This window comes from Eupeodes corollae, chromosome 1 (assembly GCF_945859685.1).
Source record: "Eupeodes corollae chromosome 1, idEupCoro1.1, whole genome shotgun sequence".
Taxonomy (NCBI): Eukaryota; Metazoa; Arthropoda; class Insecta; order Diptera; family Syrphidae; genus Eupeodes; species Eupeodes corollae.
In genome coordinates, this window is record NC_079147.1 from 45,322,143 (window position 1) to 45,344,756 (window position 22,614).

General features: G+C 31.7%; 1 protein-coding gene across 6 annotated transcripts; it reads left to right on the top strand.

The window, feature by feature from the left end:
* The first annotated feature begins 8,335 nt into the window (after positions 1-8,335).
* LOC129942537 (uncharacterized) lies at positions 8,336-17,324 on the top strand. Of its 6 annotated transcripts, XM_056051519.1 has the most exons (8): positions 8,337-8,922; positions 9,008-9,146; positions 13,728-13,919; positions 14,415-15,017; positions 15,608-15,792; positions 15,855-16,020; positions 16,462-16,927; positions 17,107-17,324. In XM_056051519.1, the coding sequence occupies exons 3-8, from the start codon at positions 13,736-13,738 to the stop codon at positions 17,162-17,164; spliced, it is 1,662 nt and encodes a 553-aa protein (XP_055907494.1). In that variant the 5' UTR covers positions 8,337-8,922; positions 9,008-9,146; positions 13,728-13,735; the 3' UTR covers positions 17,165-17,324. The 6 variants fall into 6 exon arrangements, with proteins under 6 accessions (XP_055907498.1, XP_055907494.1, XP_055907499.1 ...); XM_056051523.1 differs by lacking the exon at positions 16,462-16,927 and having other exon boundaries at positions 8,336-8,922; positions 17,107-17,203; XM_056051524.1 differs by lacking the exon at positions 14,415-15,017 and having other exon boundaries at positions 8,341-8,922.
* The last annotated feature ends 5,290 nt before the right edge of the window (positions 17,325-22,614 follow it).

Here is a 22,614-nt window from a genome sequence, read left to right on the forward strand (position 1 = left end):
TGTAACTAAAAAGTGTGAATGCCACTTTCTTACTCACACTTCAAGGATTCCAGGAAGGTATAAACCATTCCTGTAGGTACATTATTGTACCAAGGACACGACCGAATGAGTTCGAATGTTTGCATTTTTAAACATTTTTGATAGAAAAATACAAATTTTGGAACTCACTTGGACGTGTTCTTATTAGTTTTTTTGATTGTAACTTAAAAGTGTGAATGCCACTTTCTTACTCACACTTCAAGGATTCCAGGAAGGTATAAACCATTCCTGTAGGTACATTATTGTACCAAGGACACGACCGAATGAGTTCGAATGTTTGCATTTTTAAACATTTTTGACAGAAAAATACAAATTTTGGAACTCACTTGGACGTGTTCTTATAAGTTTTTTTGATTGTAACTAAAAAGTGTGAATGCCACTTTCTTACTCACACTTCAAGGATTCCAGGAAGGTATAAACCATTCCTGTAGGTACATTATTGTACCAAGGACACGACCGAATGAGTTCGAATGTTTGCATTTTTAAACATTTTTGATAGAAAAATACAAATTTTGGAACTCACTTGGACGTGTTCTTATAAGTTTTTTTGATTGTAACTAAAAAGTGTGAATGCCACTTTCTTACTCACACTTCAAGGATTCCAGGAAGGTATAAACCATTCCTGTAGGTACATTATTGTACCAAGGACACGACCGAATGAGTTCGAATGTTTGCATTTTTAAACATTTTTGATAGAAAAATACAAATTTTGGAACTCACTTGGACGTGTTCTTATTAGTTTTTTTGATTGTAACTAAAAAGTGTGAATGCCACTTTCTTACTCACACTTCAAGGATTCCAGGAAGGTATAAACCATTCCTGTAGGTACATTATTGTACCAAGGACACGACCGAATGAGTTCGAATGTTTGCATTTTTAAACATTTTTGACAGAAAAATACAAATTTTGGAACTCACTTGGACGTGTTCTTATAAGTTTTTTTGATTGTAACTAAAAAGTGTGAATGCCACTTTCTTACTCACACTTCAAGGATTCCAGGAAGGTATAAACCATTCCTGTAGGTACATTATTGTACCAAGGACACGACCGAATGAGTTCGAATGTTTGCATTTTTAAACATTTTTGATAGAAAAATACAAATTTTGGAACTCACTTGGACGTGTTCTTATTAGTTTTTTTGATTGTAACTAAAAAGTGTGAATGCCACTTTCTTACTCACACTTCAAGGATTCCAGGAAGGTATAAACCATTCCTGTAGGTACATTATTGTACCAAGGACACGACCGAATGAGTTCGAATGTTTGCATTTTTAAACATTTTTGATAGAAAAATACAAATTTTGGAACTCACTTGGACGTGTTCTTATAAGTTTTTTTGATTGTAACTAAAAAGTGTGAATGCCACTTTCTTACTCACACTTCAAGGATTCCAGGAAGGTATAAACCATTCCTGTAGGTACATTATTGTATCAAGGACACGACCGAATGAGTTCGAATGTTTGCATTTTTAAACATTTTTGATAGAAAAATACAAATTTTGGAACTCACTTGGACGTGTTCTTATTAGTTTTTTTGATTGTAACTAAAAAGTGTGAATGCCACTTTCTTACTCACACTTCAAGGATTCCAGGAAGGTATAAACCATTCCTGTAGGTACATTATTGTACCAAGGACACGACCGAATGAGTTCGAATGTTTGCATTTTTAAACATTTTTGACAGAAAAATACAAATTTTGGAACTCACTTGGACGTGTTCTTATAAGTTTTTTTGATTGTAACTAAAAAGTGTGAATGCCACTTTCTTACTCACACTTCAAGGATTCCAGGAAGGTATAAACCATTCCTGTAGGTACATTATTGTACCAAGGACACGACCGAATGAGTTCGAATGTTTGCATTTTTAAACATTTTTGATAGAAAAATACAAATTTTGGAACTCACTTGGACGTGTTCTTATAAGTTTTTTTGATTGTAACTAAAAAGTGTGAATGCCACTTTCTTACTCACACTTCAAGGATTCCAGGAAGGTATAAACCATTCCTGTAGGTACATTATTGTACCAAGGACACGACCGAATGAGTTCGAATGTTTGCATTTTTAAACATTTTTGATAGAAAAATACAAATTTTGGAACTCACTTGGACGTGTTCTTATTAGTTTTTTTGATTGTAACTTAAAAGTGTGAATGCCACTTTCTTACTCACACTTCAAGGATTCCAGGAAGGTATAAACCATTCCTGTAGGTACATTATTGTACCAAGGACACGACCGAATGAGTTCGAATGTTTGCATTTTTAAACATTTTTGACAGAAAAATACAAATTTTGGAACTCACTTGGACGTGTTCTTATAAGTTTTTTTGATTGTAACTAAAAAGTGTGAATGCCACTTTCTTACTCACACTTCAAGGATTCCAGGAAGGTATAAACCATTCCTGTAGGTACATTATTGTACCAAGGACACGACCGAATGAGTTCGAATGTTTGCATTTTTAAACATTTTTGATAGAAAAATACAAATTTTGGAACTCACTTGGACGTGTTCTTATTAGTTTTTTTGATTGTAACTAAAAAGTGTGAATGCCACTTTCTTACTCACACTTCAAGGATTCCAGGAAGGTATAAACCATTCCTGTAGGTACATTATTGTACCAAGGACACGACCGAATGAGTTCGAATGTTTGCATTTTTAAACATTTTTGATAGAAAAATACAAATTTTGGAACTCACTTGGACGTGTTCTTATAAGTTTTTTTGATTGTAACTAAAAAGTGTGAATGCCACTTTCTTACTCACACTTCAAGGATTCCAGGAAGGTATAAACCATTCCTGTAGGTACATTATTGTACCAAGGACACGACCGAATGAGTTCGAATGTTTGCATTTTTAAACATTTTTGATAGAAAAATACAAATTTTGGAACTCACTTGGACGTGTTCTTATTAGTTTTTTTGATTGTAACTAAAAAGTGTGAATGCCACTTTCTTACTCACACTTCAAGGATTCCAGGAAGGTATAAACCATTCCTGTAGGTACATTATTGTACCAAGGACACGACCGAATGAGTTCGAATGTTTGCATTTTTAAACATTTTTGACAGAAAAATACAAATTTTGGAACTCACTTGGACGTGTTCTTATAAGTTTTTTTGATTGTAACTAAAAAGTGTGAATGCCACTTTCTTACTCACACTTCAAGGATTCCAGGAAGGTATAAACCATTCCTGTAGGTACATTATTGTACCAAGGACACGACCGAATGAGTTCGAATGTTTGCATTTTTAAACATTTTTGATAGAAAAATACAAATTTTGGAACTCACTTGGACGTGTTCTTATTAGTTTTTTTGATTGTAACTAAAAAGTGTGAATGCCACTTTCTTACTCACACTTCAAGGATTCCAGGAAGGTATAAACCATTCCTGTAGGTACATTATTGTACCAAGGACACGACCGAATGAGTTCGAATGTTTGCATTTTTAAACATTTTTGATAGAAAAATACAAATTTTGGAACTCACTTGGACGTGTTCTTATTAGTTTTTTTGATTGTAACTAAAAAGTGTGAATGCCACTTTCTTACTCACACTTCAAGGATTCCAGGAAGGTATAAACCATTCCTGTAGGTACATTATTGTACCAAGGACACGACCGAATTTCTTTTATTAAAAAATAATTTGCTTTGTTAACTTTGTTTTTTTTTTTCTTAAATAATATATGTCTGTATGTTGCGAAGTTGAACTATTCGCCATTAAACAAATTTTTTGGATGTTTTATTAATCTTCAAAAAGTTGGAGTGAAGAAGAAGAGTTTTGGTTTTTCTGTATTTGATTGGTATTGTTCTTATTAATTAATTTCCTAAAGCAAAAACGCTTCATATAAACATCTTTTACATTTATTGAGCATATATTTGATTTTTAAGGGTATATTATAAGCGCTTAAAACTAGTTTTTTAGGACATATTTTTTGTTGCCCTAATTATGATGTATCCGTTTTAAAAGTTTAAAAGAATGTATGGATATGGCATTAAAAAATGAATATTTTGTCCATTAGTATAATAAATTAAATTTCGACATAGGTCCGATTTATGTTGTTATTCCTTTTTGCCACAGAAATCATTTGTTTATAGTTCATTTGGGTAAAAGATATTTTATCGTTTCAGGAACAACACCATCGTCACTCTCAATACAGATGTTGGACTTGCTGTGACCAGCTGAAGTGCAAGATGAAGCAGCAAATGTACTGCATGAAGGTGATTTTCTGGGTTGAGACGATGGTGTTGTTCCTCAAACGATAAAATATCTTTTACCCAAATGAACTATAAACAAATGATTTCTGTGGCAAAAAGGAATAACAACATAAATCGGACCTATGTCGAAATTTAATTTATTATAGGTACTAATGGACAAAATATTCATTTTTTTATTAAAGCGAACAAAAACATAAGTCGTCTTTATAAAAACTACAAAAAGTCACTTATTTTGTTATTCCTTTTTGACACAGATTTAACAATATGATATAATAAATGTTGAAGGGCAGCGCAGAGCAGATGAGCAGCAGACGTCACAGACACAGAAACGAACATCAGGCGAATAATGTTTTAACAAGGTTTCAACCTGAACCTGAATAAAGCTGTTAAAGAAATAATTTATTAATTCATTTTGTCTTGTTAATTTACAATACTCACTTAATTAAAAAGAATATTTTTGTTTTATCCTGAATGTAACAAAAGACAAAACCCTTAACACCTAGCCCATGATGTTTCTGCATTAAGAACAATTTCACCTTCACCACTTCACAAAAAATACACCAAATGAAATGCATGTTTAGGTGAATTCAACAAAACAAAAGGTCTGTTTACGTTCTGACTCCAAAGGCAATAAATTATAAATTTTATCAGTGCGTTACTGAAAAGGGAAAGAATCGCTTTTCGTTTAATTTTTATGAAATAGGTAAATATGTTTTGCTTTTTTTCACGATTGTAAAGCTTTTACTGCACTGGCGCATTTTTTCTAAATTACAAAAGTAAAATATTCATTTTTTAATCAAAATATAACCTTTCTATCATTTTTAGAACTTTTAAAGTCAGAATCACTATCCCAAAATAAGTGTGAAAATGTTAATTTTTGAACTTTTTCACTTTTTTGGACAATATAGTAAGTCGTTTTAACCATCGCTAATAATCCACATTGCTCTTTTACGATTTCATTGTAATTTTTGTATGGGATTTTTCGTTTGGTGTTGATTGGGGAGCGTTTATTTGCACACCACAATTCGTGCATGTGAAAGTGGCCTTAATTTTCAGATTTGTTCGTTAGTAATTCATACATAAATCGTAGGAATGAATACGTATAGTGCATGTATGTATCTTAGAACTAGAAAATTAAATTCATGTATAATATGTATTTCATACATAAATCGAAAGATCGAGAACATACATTATATGAATGCTAAATATATGCATTCAAGAAATAAATGGTTTTTATCGTTTAGTTTATGTATGAAATACATATTTTGCATGAATTTAATTTTCTAGTTCCAAGATACATGCACTATATGTATTCATTCCTACGATTTATGTATGAATTACTAACGAACAAGTCTGAAAATGAAGGCCACTTTCACATGCACGCATGAATAAGTGAAATTAAATAGAAAAGGAAATAAGTACTGCGTGACGCGTAGCAGAAAGATTCTTATTTGGAAAATGTAAATAACGCTAAAATGTACACAAAAATAATAATAACGTATGTAAAATTTATAATATATGTGTATATTATGTGGTTTTTTTTTGTGTGTTTAAGAAACTGTCAATATAGTTTTTTCACTGTGGTTTCCATAACCCTGAGGCTCCACAAGAATAAAATCCAATCCAACTTCTCTTCCGCAATCTCATCCGCAATCCAGTGTTTTTTTTTTTGACTGGGCATATTATGTCTTGCCATGAGCAACCTCAAGTGTCACATTTGACACAACGGTTAATCTGTTGTTTACTTTTTTGTCGGTAGTTGTGGTTTTTTAAAAATTTAAATTTCAAACAAATTATATAAAAGTTGAAGCAATTTTTAGATGGAAATTTTTTGAAATAATTTTTTGAATTTAATAGAGTTTACGGAATCAGTTAGCAGTTTTGAAATGACAGTGGTTTGTATGTAACACTTCCAAGAATTTCGAGAGAAAATCATACAAAATTCTTAAAAGTGTTACATACAACCCACCGTCATTTCATAACTACTCTCTTGATTGGGATGGTTCAAACGGTTCGGAGTTTTAATTTATGTCACCTAAGTGTTTCTTAAAACCATTTTCAATTTAAAGAATTATTTCAAAAAATTCCCATGTAAAAGTGTTTATAAAATTTTTTGATTCTCAAAAAAAAAAATCGAACAATTTTTAGATGGAAATTTTTTGAAATAATTTTTTGAATTTAATAGAGTTTACGGAATCAGTTAGCAGACATAAATTAAAACTCCGAACCGTTTGAACCATCCCAATCAAGAGAGTAGTTATGAAATGACGGTGGGTTGTATGTAACACTTTTAAGAATTTTGTATGATTTTCTCTCGAAATTCTTGGAAGTGTTACATACAAACCACTGTCATTTCAAAACTACTCTCTTGATTGGGATGGTTAAAACGGTTCTGAGTTCTAATTTATGTCACCTAAGTGTTTCTTAAAACCATTTTCAATTTAAAGAATTATTTCAAAAAATTCCCATGTAAAAGTGTTTATAAAATTTTTTGATTCTCAAAAAAAAAAATCGAACAATTTTTAGATGGAAATTTTTTGAAATAATTTTTTGAATTTAATAGAGTTTACGGAATCAGTTAGCAGTTTTGAAATGACAGTGGTTTGTATGTAACACTTCCAAGAATTTCGAGAGAAAATCATACAAAATTCTTAAAAGTGTTACATACAACCCACCGTCATTTCATAACTACTCTCTTGATTGGGATGGTTCAAACGGTTCGGAGTTTTAATTTATGTCACCTAAGTGTTTCTTAAAACCATTTTCAATTTAAAGAATTATTTCAAAAAATTCCCATGTAAAAGTGTTTATAAAATTTTTTGATTCTCAAAAAAAAAAATCGAACAATTTTTAGATGGAAATTTTTTGAAATAATTTTTTGAATTTAATAGAGTTTACGGAATCAGTTAGCAGACATAAATTAAAACTCCGAACCGTTTGAACCATCCCAATCAAGAGAGTAGTTATGAAATGACGGTGGGTTGTATGTAACACTTTTAAGAATTTTGTATGATTTTCTCTCGAAATTCTTGGAAGTGTTACATACAAACCACTGTCATTTCAAAACTACTCTCTTGATTGGGATGGTTAAAACGGTTCTGAGTTCTAATTTATGTCACCTAAGTGTTTCTTAAAACCATTTTCAATTTAAAGAATTATTTCAAAAAATTCCCATGTAAAAGTGTTTATAAAATTTTTTGTTTAAAAAAAAAAATCGAACAATTTTTAGAAGGAAATTTTTTGAAATAATTTTTTGAATTTAATAGAGTTTACGGAATCAGTTAGCAGACATAAATTAAAACTCCGAACCGTTTGAACCATCCCAATCAAGAGAGTAGTTATGAAATGACGGTGGGTTGTATGACAAGATTTTGATCCGCTCGAAAAATCCAAAATGCGATGACCGGATCATGGACTGGATGTTGGATTGTTGGTCTCCATTGGCCGATAGTCCTGTCATCGGAAATGTCCAATGGAGACCCCAGGTAAGCATTTCGTTGACGTGTTGGAAAATTGCAAAACACAGGAAAAGGAAGGATTATTACATTTTTCACGAATATAATTGTGGACTCTATGTGAATGGGGCCTTAAAGATTCAAGAAATCAAAAATACCATTTTACTTTTCTCTTTTATAAACTTCTAAAAATATGTAAATCGTAAGGCAAAATGCGTAAGGTTTCTTATTAATTATGAAAAAATTATGCGTGAATGGAATTCTTCATAAAATCAAACCCTTAATCATATAATATCAGAATGCCTTCATATTTTCTATGGATTTGATCAACAAATTAATGTGAACAAGATTATGAGAAGAAAATACAATTTACTTTATAAACATTTTTTTTTTTTAGGAAAATACATAACTATAACATTTCTAGTACAATATTGGAAATGAGTTATATTTATTAGTTTTAATATGCAGTCTCAGTAACAGGAGCTGTTTTCATGATTCAAGGTATAAAACTATGATATCTATTGATATTTATTCTCATATTCAATTTGATGAAGTGCCTCGGGAGCACATAATTTTCCCTATGAAAGTAAAAATGAATGTTATATTGCTCGATTTATGAACATCTTGGAAAAATACTCATGCCCAAGTAGTAAAATTACTCAAATCATGATTGTTTAATGGATTGGACATTTTTAGTGAGTAGCCACCATTTAAACAGAGTCCAATAAACAAAAAAATTAATGTTTCTGAACAGGCCCAATTCCCTGTGGTGAGTTTAGAATTTGTGTGAAGAGTATGTATCTCATACATAGAACGTAAGATCGCATACCTACACTCTTATGTTCCAGTCTTAAACCATAGGAATAGAACATTGAGTGTAGGAATGCATACATAGAAAAAATTTCGTGTATGTATGGATACATACTTTGTAGGAATACGTGCATATTTTACATGTATTATTATGAAACTACCGTTGTTTTTAGGTAACGCCATCGAATTATTTCCAGATTGTTCCAATTTACCGTTTTATTTTCTTCAATCGCGTCGGATATATATTTCGGTAGCAATGTAGCATTAGCTTGGCATTTTCATTTGGTCAAGAGTAGAAAGTGGTTCGTTTGCGTTTCGACCTCGTGGATTTAAAAATTAATTGTGAATTGTGAATTAGAAACGAAAATTAAAATAAGAAAAGAAATTAACAAGGCGGAATTAATATATTCAGGTAATTTATTTAGAAAAAACAGATATTTTATTGCATTTAGAGTAGGTAACAAATATTCATATTTCATTTTTTTTACTTCATTTAGAACGAAAAATAAATTGTGAATTGTGAACTGGAAAATCAAAATTAGAAAAAGGAACTCCCCAAATAAGAAATTGTGAACTGGAAAATCAAAATTAGAAAAAGGAACTCCCCAAATAAATAAGCGGAATTAATATATTCATGTAAGTTAATTAAAAAAACATATTTTATTGCATTTAGAGTAGGTTACAAATATTCATATTTCAATTTTTTTACTTCATTTTGAATTTGTTTGAATTTACTAATCAGAATCTAGGGCTCCACAAAAGGAGATTATGCGAAACAGAATACAATTTATTTGAAATATTGTATTTTGTGATCATTATTTTGAAAACAGATATTTTATGGCATTTAGAGTAGGTTACAAATATTCATATTTGAATTTTTCTTACTTCATTTGGAATTAAAAGTTAATTGTGAATTGTGAACTGGAATTTTTTTACTTCATTTAGAATTTGCTTGAATTTGCTAATCAGAATCTAGGGCTCCACAAAAGGAGATTTTGCGAAACAGAATACAATTTATTTGAAATATTGTATTTTGTGATCATTATTTTGAAAAGAGATATTTTAATGCATTTAGAGTAGGTTACAAATATTCATTTTTCAATTTTTCTTACTTCATTTTGAATTTGTTTGAATTTACTTATCAGAATCTAGGGCTCCACAAAAGGAGATTATGCGAAACAGAATACAATTTATTTGAAATATTGTATTTTGTGATCATTATTTTGAAAACAGATATTTTAATGCATTTAGAGTAGGTTACAAATATTCATTTTTCAATTTTTCTTACTTCATTTAGAATTTGTTTGAATTTTACTAATCAGAATCTAGGGCTCCACAAAAGGAGATTATGCGAAACAGAATACAATTTATTTGAAATATTGTATTTTGTGATCATTATTTTGAAAACAGATATTTTATGGCATTTAGAGTAGGTTACAAATATTCATTTTTCAATTTTTCTTACTTCATTTAGAATTTGTTTGAATTTTACTAATCAGAATCTAGGGCTCCACAAAAGGAGATTATATGCGAAACAGAATACACTTTACTTATTTACATTTGGTCACGAGAAGTAAGTGGTTCGTCCTCGCCCTTGTAATAAAAGTTAATTGTGAATTGTGAATTGGAAAATTAAAATTAGTAAAAGGAAATACATAAGCGGAATTAATATATTCAGGTAAATTATTTGAAAAAAAAACTACGGCTCCACAAAAGGAGATTATGCGAAACAGAATACAATTTATTTGAAATATTGTATTTTGTGATAATTATTTTGAAAACAGATATTTTAATGCATTTAGAGTAGGTAACAATTATTCATAAAACAAAATGCTGATGTTCCAAAATACCCTTACATTTTCCCTTTTTTAACAGGTTGTTGCTTTAATTATTGGTAACTTTAAGGTTCTACCAGGCTGTTGTTTTTGTTAGTTGGGAGCTGTTGATTAATTTAAGGTAAATTGCACACGTATGTACATATGCATGGATATATTTTCCAAAAAAATCAATAACCTTAAAAAATAGAGATGCTTTAAAATTCGCTTATATTTTCTCTATTCTAACAGGTTGTGGCTTTAATTAGTTGGGAACTTCAATTAAGTTCATTAGCTATATCAAACCGTCAGAAACTTCAGGAATCTTTTTATCTTTTAGTTAATATTCATAATATTATATTTCTTTAGCTTCTTCGCCAAAATGCTTTGTTTTGTCTGCAACAATAAGTGTACAAATTTTTCATTACTCATGCATCACCTTAAAAAGAGACATAATCTTAATTGCTCTAGTACTTATCGTTGCCTTGAATGTAATTTATTGTTTGATAACTCCTCAAGTTATAAAAGACATATGCTACGATTACATTCCACTTTAAACATTTCAAATTCTAACGAATTTCAAGCACAGGCGTGTAGTATTAAACCGGAAGATTCAAATAGAGTAACTACTTCCTCAGAACAATCTAGTTGTATCAACGTAAAAGGTATAAGCGTCGAAGAGAAACTAGTTCTTCCATCCTCATTGTCATCATGTCAAAAGTCCAAAAAAGAGAATTTCGACGAAGAAATAAAAAATATGCGCGAAAGTGCGTTTAAATTTTCTTTATCATTACATACAAATAACAATTTCTCTAGAAAAGATGTAGTAAACATTCAAAAAAGTGTATCCACTCAAATTGTCGCACCCTTGCTCCAAATCTTTGATAGCTTTTCTAAAACTAGAATTTGTCATGACCATGAGGCTTTAAATGAAATTTCAACTTTAATTAGTTCTTGTAAACACCTGTTTGATGACTGTGCATCCGATTATCTCTTATTACAAAAACTTAAAAAGAGTGGATACATGAATGATGTTGAAGAGTTTGTTATAAATAACGAAATGGAAACGGTTTTTCATTGCGGAGAGTTATCTTTGGACGAAAACTTAACTAAAGGCGTCGTTCTTCCATTAAGATCCCAGTTTAAACTTTTGTTTGAGACAAACAATTTTCTTAAAGCCATGTTACAGTACATGGAAATGTTGGAAAAAAGTGATAGAATTAGAAGCTTTATCAATGGGGAGTTATGGAAAGAAAAGGTCAAAATGTACCCAAATAAGTTATTAGTTCCTTACTTCTTATATGGGGATGATTTTGAAATTAATAATCCTCTTGGATCCCATTCTTCAGTTCATTCAGTATGTAACTTTTATTATTCCTTTCCGTGTATGCCTATTAAAGAGTCTGAATTGGATAATGTATTTTTAGCTGCTGTTATAAGAACAAGAGATATGAAAAAATTTGGTAATAGTAAATGCTTAGTCCCTTTAGTAAATGAGTTGAAATTTCTTGAACAAGAAGGGCTTTCTATTGAGGCATCTGATGGTCAAGTATATCGCATTCATTTTATTTTAGGCTTGGTTTTAGGTGATAACTTAGGACTTAACTCAATAATGGGTTTTAACAAATCGTTCTCTGGCATATTTTGCAGGTTTTGTCGATTAGATAAAGATAAATGTAAAACAATGTGTTTTGAGGATCCCAATAAAATGCGAAATATACTTAATTATAATGAAGATGTCCTACAAAATAATAACCAATTAACTGGCATATCAAGCTTTTGTCCATTTAATGCAATCCCTTCATTTCATGCCATTGAAAACTACAGTGTTGATGTAATGCATGACTTGTTTGAGGGTATATGCCACTATGATCTTTGCCATATCTTATTAAATTTTATACAAATAAAGAAATACTTTTCGTTGCAAGTTTTAAACAAACGGAAACAAACGTTTGAATATGGTCCTCATGAAATAGGCAATATATCAAATGAAATATCACAGACACATCTCCAAAAGCGACATTTACGCATGTCTGCAAGGGAAATGCTTTGTTTTATTCAATACCTTCCAATCATGATTGGTGATCTAGTTCCAATAGATGATGATGTTTGGCATTTTTTGTTGAATTTAATAGAAATAATTGATTTAACGTTATGCTTTGAAATAAATGACTTTTCTATTTCTTCTTTAAAGAACAAAATACAACTACACCATGAGCAGTACCTTTTACTTTTCAAAGATAGTTTAAAACCTAAGTTTCATATTCTCACTCATTATCCTACGATTTTAAAAAAATCAGGTCCACCTAGAAATTTTTGGTGCTTTAAATATGAGGCCAAACATAAAAATTTCAAAATTTACTCACGTGCTGTTACTTCCAGAAAAAATATTTGTCTAACATTGGCCAAAAAATTTCAACTGGGTTTTGCAAACAAGATTTTAAATTCTAATGATGATGACGACAAACATGAATTTTTTAAAGAAAACAAAATTAAAACTGGTTTTTCTTCTTTAATAAGCAAAAAAATGGGTATCCAGGAAGAAAACTTAGAATATTTAAGTAAGACTGAAATCAATGGCTATAAATTTCAAACTGGTTATTACGTATCCAAACTCTTAAATGATTATAAAATTTTCGTCATAGTAGCTTTAGTCCAACATCTAAAAAAAATTGTTCTTTTTTGTCAGGAAGTAAGTGAAGTACTCTATGATCCCCATTTTACTGCATATGATATAAATCCTTCTATATTAGGAAAATATTCTATTATTGATCCCGATGAAATTGTTGGGCCGCCAATAACAGCTATAAAAACAGCTAAAGGTAGAATTATGATTCGAATAAAAGATTACACTTTACAAGAGATAGACAAATATAAAGCAACTGACGAGTTTGATACTGAAATTAAATCCAGATGCAGTTGAATCTTTTTAGAACAACAATTCTATTGTGCATACAAGCCAATCATTTTCAAAAGGTTCGGAAGCACTCTACATGAATATCAAACTGTAAGGATGCTTATCAGTGGTACCACTTTAAACTTAATATAACATATCGTGATATGTATGCCACCTAAATGCAAGGACCAGCTGACTCCATTTTCTTAATTTGAGATAACTGGGTTTTCTGGAAAAAAGGAAGTCTGAGAAAAATGTGAATATGTTTTTTGCATTTTTTTTTAAATTACGAAAATCAAGTTAACTGGTTCTTGCATTCAGGTGACGATATGTATATTCCCCTGCTTAGTTGTTCTTTTAAATAAAAAAAATAAATAAAAAAATAGAGAATGTTTTCAAATTTAATGCAATTCTACGAAGATTAATTGAACTACAAAAAAAGGGGATATACACTAATTATACAGTTCTATATTATTAGTTCTGAATATTTTCTAAAAAAAACTTTAGGTTTCAGAATGGATACAAACAATTATATATCATTGGAACAACCCTCAACTTCTGCGGAGGCCGGGGAAGAACAAATAATTTATACAATTGTTCATGAAACAGCAACTATGTCAGATGAGTCGCAGTCCCAGTTGGAAATAAAAGAACTTCTGGGCAGTTGGAATCTTGGACACCTGTCAGATTTGTTTATCTGTAAGTCAAATTATTTTTTTCAATTATCAATTATAGCCTAGTTAGTAGTTCCTTTTCAAAAAAAACTAAAATTGTAAATACCGATTTTCTATCTGTTTTATGCGTTATATTATAAATATGATAACCAATGCCAAAAAGGCTTTCCTTGGGAACTATTAAATAAACTGGAGGCCTTAAAAGTTTTGCAATTTTTCGATCCGAAATTGTAAGAAAAATACTTACATACATTCACATTTATTTGATTTATTATGATCCTGATCAATTTTTCAATAGATCTTGTGCAATGCATAAGATATAATTTAAAAGATGCTATGGAAAGGCACAAAAAAATAATATTTTGACCCATGTACATTGACCTGTGTTATTGTTGTCTAGTAGCACAATCACATGTGTTTTCATGTAGCACATCAATATTTGGTCGAATTTCGATTACATATTGAATTTTTTAATAGCATATGCTTAAACAAACTGAATGACTTATTCATTTTTCAACAGCTGAGCGCATAACAGTTGAAGTGCTTAAAATTTTAAAGGAAAAACATTTTCCTATGCTTTTCAAAAACAGTTCAGTTGGAGATCTGGCAATGTTTGAACACAAGTTAATGGAGTGGAGATCCTCTCTAGGTATCGGAGAGCAGCAAATTGATATGTTTACCTTGCGGGAAAATTCATGCAGCTCATCATTTTCATCTTCGCCAACGTCGTCAATAAGAGAAGATCCATCTGCGCCTGCTATATCTCTTTCTTTAATTTTAAAAAACTCACCAAAGGCGAGAGACATAGAAAAATTCTATGAACAAAACTTCAAGCTTCAGGATATACATCGACAGGCGTTGATCACATTAATATGTGAATATTTTATCGACAACCATCTTCATTTGAATTTATACACTAGCTACATGCTAGAGGAACAAATATTGCAAAGATTCAAAGGGGAAAAGCTTGAGTTTTACCGCACTGGTAAAAGAGGTAAAATATATGCCAAGTTTTGCAATTCGAAGACCTCCTCTAGATTGGCTGTTAAAAGATCTATCTTTCCTAAAGCTGAAAATGCTGAAGTAACTGAGAAATCAAAGAAAAAACATTTGATGGAATTCAGTAAGTTTTTTTTATTTCTTTTTAAGAAATTAACATTTCAAAAAATTTAAAAACGGTCTTATACAGTGATGGATTAAACAATAGGAACATTTTTATAGTTCTCAATTATTTAAAAAAAAAAAACTATTTTTTAAATATTTTTTCATATTTTTTTTTTATTGTACGACTTATTTTAACGAGTTCATCTCTATTTTCTGATTTTTCACCAGAGCCAGAGATTTTTTTACAATTGTCATAAGCACCAGTTTGATGATAGTTTTCCTCAAAGTTTGGGAACAATGTACTTTGCGACCTACATAATATGTTGTGTTAATTCTTGAGAATTCTTGAAAATTATAATTATTTAATTTCCAAAAAAATAGAGACTAATTGTTAAGGTATCCCTACTGGTCTTATGGCTTTGTCCTTCACTGTATATTTAAGTTGTATCAACTCCGGAACTCTCTTAAGGTTTTGGGATGATTTTAAAATCATACCGGAATCGAATATTACACCTTCACCTCCACATAAATTTAAAGCTAGCCTAAAATGTAACAGATATTATTTACAATTTTTTAAATTATCTTTCTTCACCTTCATTTTGCCATCAGCTCCGGAAGTTGATGCAGAAGAGTGTATTAGGAGCATCAAATATGATAACTTGTCAACTTCAGAGTTCGACAGCTGTTGGCAAGCTTGTAGCCAATTTAGACTGGATCAAATATATAAAGAGACAACTTTACACACCATTTTTGAGGAATGGCCGGATTACAAGAAGCCAGGAGGTTATCGTTTGGTAAGCTTTAATTTCAAGAAATTATATTGAAACTATGAACCTAAAAAAAATATTATCTTAAGATTGACAAGGATTTTGGGGTTGTTTTTCGAAATTCCCCAGGAGTTCTTTTGAAGTATCCAGAGCAGGCTGGCAATCTGAGAAAGTTTTTACTAGATGAAGATCACCTGCGAGACAAAAATTTACGAAATATGGTGAACCAAATTGACGAAAATGATATTAAAACTGGTAAGATTTTTAGAGTTTTATAGGTATTTAACAACAATGGTAGTATGTACTTGAAATTTCATGTTTTACTTTTTCGTAAAGCGAGACATTTCATCTTTTAGTTGTTTTTTTTTTTTTTTATATTTCGGTTTGAAACATAATGCTGTATGTGTTTGGGGATTTCCAATCAAATCCCGGTAACTAAGGAATTCATTTCTCTGAGCTGCGGTGAGCTGGCAGATAATGGATTGAGATACTGATAGATACGCACATTTCTGTAAATTAAAAGTTCCTAACCTTACCTTCCTTTGAATTCTAACTCAGAAATATTTTTTCAAGTAATTTTTTATAATTACTTATCACACCACTAACGTTTTCATAAATTAAAATTTAATTCAATAAAATCCTTAAAATCTTTGCCCTTGGTTTAAGATTTAATGTGTTTTTTTCGTTTTCTTATAGATAGTGCAGCAGTAAAATTATTTTGGTGTCTCCACGGCTATTTGATACCAACACAAAAGGGCAGCCGGAAAGATAACTCTGGAAAAAGTAGTACTGTAAGGTTTACTATTAAAAGCTCTCAAGAGGCTTTCCTTTTTATTGGGTCCAGCGTACAAGAACTCGATGACCATATAGCATTTTTGAAAAGCAAGTCAGAAAATATACAACCATTTATACTTGCCGTTGGGGATAAGGATTTTGAAAACTTTTCGAACTACTACGTTTACCTTGATGGTATTAAGTTCGTGTTTTCAAATTTTTTGAGAGCAATTGATATATGTTTCAAGTGCTTCAACTTGTTTAATTTGGAGTATCCGTTAGCGTGCTCACAATTATGGACATTTATTGAGCACTACTTCTACGAGCTCAACATTTCTAAAACAAAATCCCCTAAAATGTATTTACTCATCGAAGCGTTAAGAAAAAGGTGATTAATTTATTTATAAATTCATTTTTCACTTCATGATTATGAGCGATTTTTTATATTTGTAATATGTATGCTTTTAATTCTTTTTTTGTTAATGATAATTTAAATAAAACAACTTCAAAAAAATAACTATTTAAAATACAAATTTAATTCTTTTGTTTTTCTTTTCATTATAACAGCGCTCTGACTCAAGATGATGAAGTTGCAGATTCAGAAGCCGGCCTCGGATATATTTAATTAAGTTTTATATACATATGTACACATATTAATTTTTGTTAATTGTTTAATTAGAATCAATTATAAATTATTTTATTTAAAATGTTAAATTTTAAGTGTTAAATACTTTCTTTCTATTATAAATTATTTTAATATAAAATATATTATGGGCTTGTATAAGTTTAAAATGTTAAATTAATTCTTTTTATTGAACTAAATTTATTTGAGAAAATGTTTCAGGTGTGGCACGAATTTCAATTATATACGTATACCTACTGAATGACGTAAGGTATAAATTATATTTATTTGGGGAACAAAAGTAAGTATAGTTTTGGAAGAAATCCACTTTAGATTTCAAAAACCTTGAGCTATTTATTTATTATACATTTCGACAATGCTCTTTGAAATAATTTTATAGTTTATTAAAAATGGAACAAAATTCTGCTTTCAATTTTAGATGACTTCAGCTTCCTTCTTGATACGAGTACAAAACTTTAAGGAGATATAGGAACATTTGATGCATCCATTGAGGCTATGTAAGTTGAATGAATAATATAATTTTTGCTTTATTTTTATAAATATTTAGCCATAATACGTATGCATTTTTTAAAAATTTTATGAAACTTATAACTTTTATGAAACCTAAAATATTTTTTCTAAGCTTTTGTGTCGGCAGTCATTATTCCTATGTAAGCATTTTATGAATAATATAATCTTTCTTTATTTTCATAAATATTTAGTCATAAAACTTAAGCTTTATGCAAACATTTTATGACAAGATATTCAGAAAAATAATGACCGATTTATATTTTTCATGAAGGCAGCACATAGTTTTAAGGAATGCAGTCATAAAATCTAGGGACATAATTTTGGGTTTTATGTAAAGGATTCATAAATTTTATGAAAAATTCATGCGTTTTCTGAATAGGTATTTATAAAATTAAAGACTGATTCATATTTTTCATGAATGCTATACATAGTTCTTAGGGATGCATTCATAAAATCTAGGGACAGAATTTCGGGTTTTATGTATAGATTCATCTTTTTCATGTATGATATACATACATTTTAGGAATGCATTCATAAAATCTAGGGACAGAATTTTGGGTTTTATGTATAGATTCATATTTTTCATGTATGCTATACATAGATTTTAGGAATGCATTCATAAAATCTAGGGACAGAATTTTGGGTTTTATGTATAGATTCATATTTTTCATGTATGGTGTACATAGATTTTAGGAATGCATTCATAAAATCTAGGGACAGAATTTCGGGTTTTATGTATAAATTCATATTTTTCATGTATGATATACATACATTTTAGGAATGCATTCATAAAATCTAGGGACAGAATTTTGGGTTTTATGTATAGATTCATATTTTTCATGTATGCTATACATAGATTTTAGGAATGCATTCATAAAACCTAGGGACAGAATTTTGGATTTTATGTATAGATTCATATTTTTTATGTATGGTGTACATAGATTTTAGGAATGCATTCATAAAATCTAGGGACAGAATTTTGGGTTTTATGTATAAATTCATATTTTTCATGTATGATATACATACATTTTAGGAATGCATTCATAAAATCTAGGGACAGAATTTTGGGTTTTATGTATAGATACATATTTTTCATGTTTGCTATACATAGATTTTAGGAATGCATTCATAAAATCTAGGCACATATTCATAAGTTCTATGTATAGCAATTGCATAAAAATCACATTGCATGAACGTAATTCCTGTAACTTAAGTATGCAAACATTGGATTTAGGAATATCAAATACCTACATTTTATGAATGAATCCTACATCGTAAGAATCGTTCCTACTCGTAGGAATGAATTCATACAATTATACCTAAATTACATGAACGCGATGTTTAGCTCGTTTTTTATGTATTTTTACATGAAAAACAGGCACATATTCATGAAAATCATGTACCTTTTTGGTTCAGTGTGTGGTAAACCAGATAACAGATTTTCTAGAACCGGTGCAGTGTTTGAAACTATACCATCTCAGTCAACAACATTCTAAGTAAAATAAAAATAAATTAGGTGGTTTAACAGTTCATGAAGAACCAGGGCCTAGTGACTTACATCTTTCAACCATATCAGTGTGCGGGTAATGTTGTCAGAACAGGAATTAACCTACAGTTTATAGCCGAATCCGAACGGCTAATTTGAGAAAGCACTTTTTCATGACAAGAATTACTCTTGGAAAATTTGTCAATTCCTCGCAAGAGGCAGTACCCGTGAAAAGTAAGGTGGCACAGGCAGGGATTGAACCCAAGACCTCTTGCATGACAGTCCGACGCACTTTTTTTTTTCAAATTCATTTTTATTTATTCAATCTTAAACCTATCTTAAAGCTAGGCAAAAATTCAAAAAACTAGCCTAATTATCCATAACTTACAACTAACTTAATGGTCCCATACGGACACTCTTAGTTAAACTATAACACTAACTACTAGTGCCTTTCGGCCCTAAGATCTATTTTACTTCATTTAAATTTTATTTATTTTTGTATTTATTAGAAAATTTGAAAAAAAAACTAATATCAATATCCTTTTTTATTTTTACTTACAAACTACTTAAAATAAGGTCCTTAAATAAAACTTAAAACTAACTTAAACTACCTATTCTACCTATAAACTACTTAAAACTAGAACAACCACAGCAGCAAATCTAACTATCTAACATTTTTGTTTTTCATATTTTGTTGTCTTTTTTTTATTTTTATTTTTTATTTTGTTTATGTTTTTTTTTTCTATTATTTTTTTATTCTTTTTTTTCGGTATTTTATCGTGTCACCATACCTATTCTACTTAAAACTAAACCGTAATACTATTAAACAAGTATGTAAGCCGGCCAAGGCTTAAAACCCCATCCCGACTACCCACTATCAAGTGCCGATTGAAGCCACCAAAACTTGTTCTCCTGCTTCACCCTATCAGTTCGGTCCCGTTCGTACACAGCCCTACTGAACCGAAGGAGCTCTGCTCCGATTTGTGCCATGACGTCCCGATTGTACCGCAGTCGCCTATCCACGGTTCGTCGTCTAACATGATAGATTAACGGAACTGCTAATCTATCCTGTATCAGACCGCATCTATCTAAAAAGAGGAATGCCTCTGGTGGAATGAAGCAGCTCATGCGTGCACTCTCAAAATATTCGTCGTTCGGATAGAACGCTCCGAAAATTAAATTTTTGGTCGAAGACATAGCTCTTGCAATGTGACCTCGAACGAGTTTTATCACGAAATTGTCAATTCTGTTGATTCGAGCCCCGTTGTATAGGACCTCGTTGGAATAGTAATGCACATAAGAAGATTCGGCTGTTCGATATAAGCCGGTACAGCGTCGTAAACACTGCCGCTCGAACACCCGAAACTTCTCCATCTGGGAAGGGGCAACGTTGAACCACACAGGACAACCATAAACCATCATTGGCCGTATGAGGGCCATGTAGCAAATTACCTTCACTCTGGGATCAAGCCGAGTGCTAAAAAACAGCCGTTTCGTCAGAGCAAAGGCTCCTCTGGCCCTGGTCAGAGCAGCATTTATATATATCTGTCGAAATAAAAATACTGACCTGATAACCTTGCGCCAATTCTTGCACGTATCCCTCGTGGCCCTAGCCAACGGAGTCCGGAACAGAATTGTCTCTGTCTTTTGGACATTTATTTTCAGTTTCCAGTCGTCGCAATATCGCTGAATCTTGTCGAAATCACGCTGCAAGAGAATTCTAATAACCTCAACCTTTCGGGCCGTTCTGTACGCAATTAGATCGTCGGCGTACGCAATTGCCTTTCTAAGACTGCCTATCAGATCGCTGGTGTAAATGCTGAAGAGAATCGGCGAATTCACCGCTCCCTGTTGAAGACCATTTTTAATTGAGAATGTTGTGGTAGAAGTTACATTGCCACTTTTGACAACAAACTTTCTACCGTTAAGCATATCATAAAGCATATACAACAATGGCTTGCTTATTCCAAGCCTGTTCAGTTTTAGGTAAGGACCCTCTAACCATACGGTGTCAAAGGCCTTTTCCAAATCAACCAGAACAGCACCTATGCATTGTTGTTTTGATTTATTCCATTGGATATCAGAAACGAGTTTAGACGCAGCATGAATTGTGTCATGACCCGCCTTGAACCCGAACTGTTTATCCGGAATTATTTTGTTGTCCGCAGCCCACTTAGTCAGAGCCCTATTAATGATTTTTTCGAAAACTTTGCTGATGCTCGGAAGAAGACTTATCGACCGAAGATTTGACAGGTTGGAGTTGTCCTTTCCCTTTTTCGGGAGAGGATGAACCACAGCGGTCTTCCAATGCACTGGATAATATGCATTATTCAGTGCATTATTGAAGAGTGTGGTGTAAATGTCAATTGCTTCCGTCGGTAAATGTCTTAGTACAACGTTGGATATACTATTGACACCTGCTGACCTTTTGTTTTTTATTGAGTTGAAGATGAGCTGAAGCTCAACCTTCGTCACTAACAAGGGACTTGGTCCCGTTTGCTCGGCGATTATGGCATTTGCCAAGGAATCGTCATTGAACCGCATGAAACCGCGGTTCTCAGATCGCCAATGTGTGATATCATTACGGAGGTAAAAGTGATTAAGTAGGGCTCTGTTTTCCAGGTCGTGGTCGGGGCGAATGCTAACATTCACCTTGTACACTTGCTGGAAAGCAGCTCCCACCGCCTCCACTTTTTCCTTCGGATCTTCAATTATATAAAAGTCATCGTCAAAGATGGCTTCTTCTGGATCTATTTGGGCTGTCATGAGTACGTCTCTGTTTTCTTCGGTTCTTTGGAGTTTCAGACTCGGAAGGTCATTGTCGTTCTTTTTTCTGAATATCTTGTTGATTTTAGGGAACATACTAGGGTCGCTCGACTTAACTGACCGGATCTTGCGGTCCAAGTACTTTTTAATTGATAGCCTGTAGTTCTCCTTAATCAACAGATTGACATTTTTTATTGACGACTTCAGTGGCCTAACCTGCAAGTCGTGTGGGTCTGTAAGTCGTCTGTACAAGTTTTTGAGTCTTGTCAGTAAGTCACTCTTGTGCTTTCGCAGTGCGTCAACTGTCGCGTTTCTGTAAGCGTCCATTTGGTCCCGTTCTCTGTACTTTGGGATTGTCCGTTCCATTGTTTGTTTTATTGTTTCGTCCATCTGTTGTAAATGTTGGTCAATTTCTGTATTTGTCAGGTTTCTGTTGTTTGGTGGGGCTATGTCACTCGAACGAAGTTCTCTCGCTAAGGCGTTGGTGAAAAGAGGCCAACGCATCTTACTGTAATTATAAGAATGCGTTGCAACGTATTCCTCCAACTCCACGCGTTCGTTCGGAACCTGCATTACAGCAGCCAGTCCGCAGTGATCACTGTCGTACTCGACTGTCTGTAAGCAGTTTCGAGGGTGATTACCCACTTTGTCTGTTACTGTCAGTCTGGTG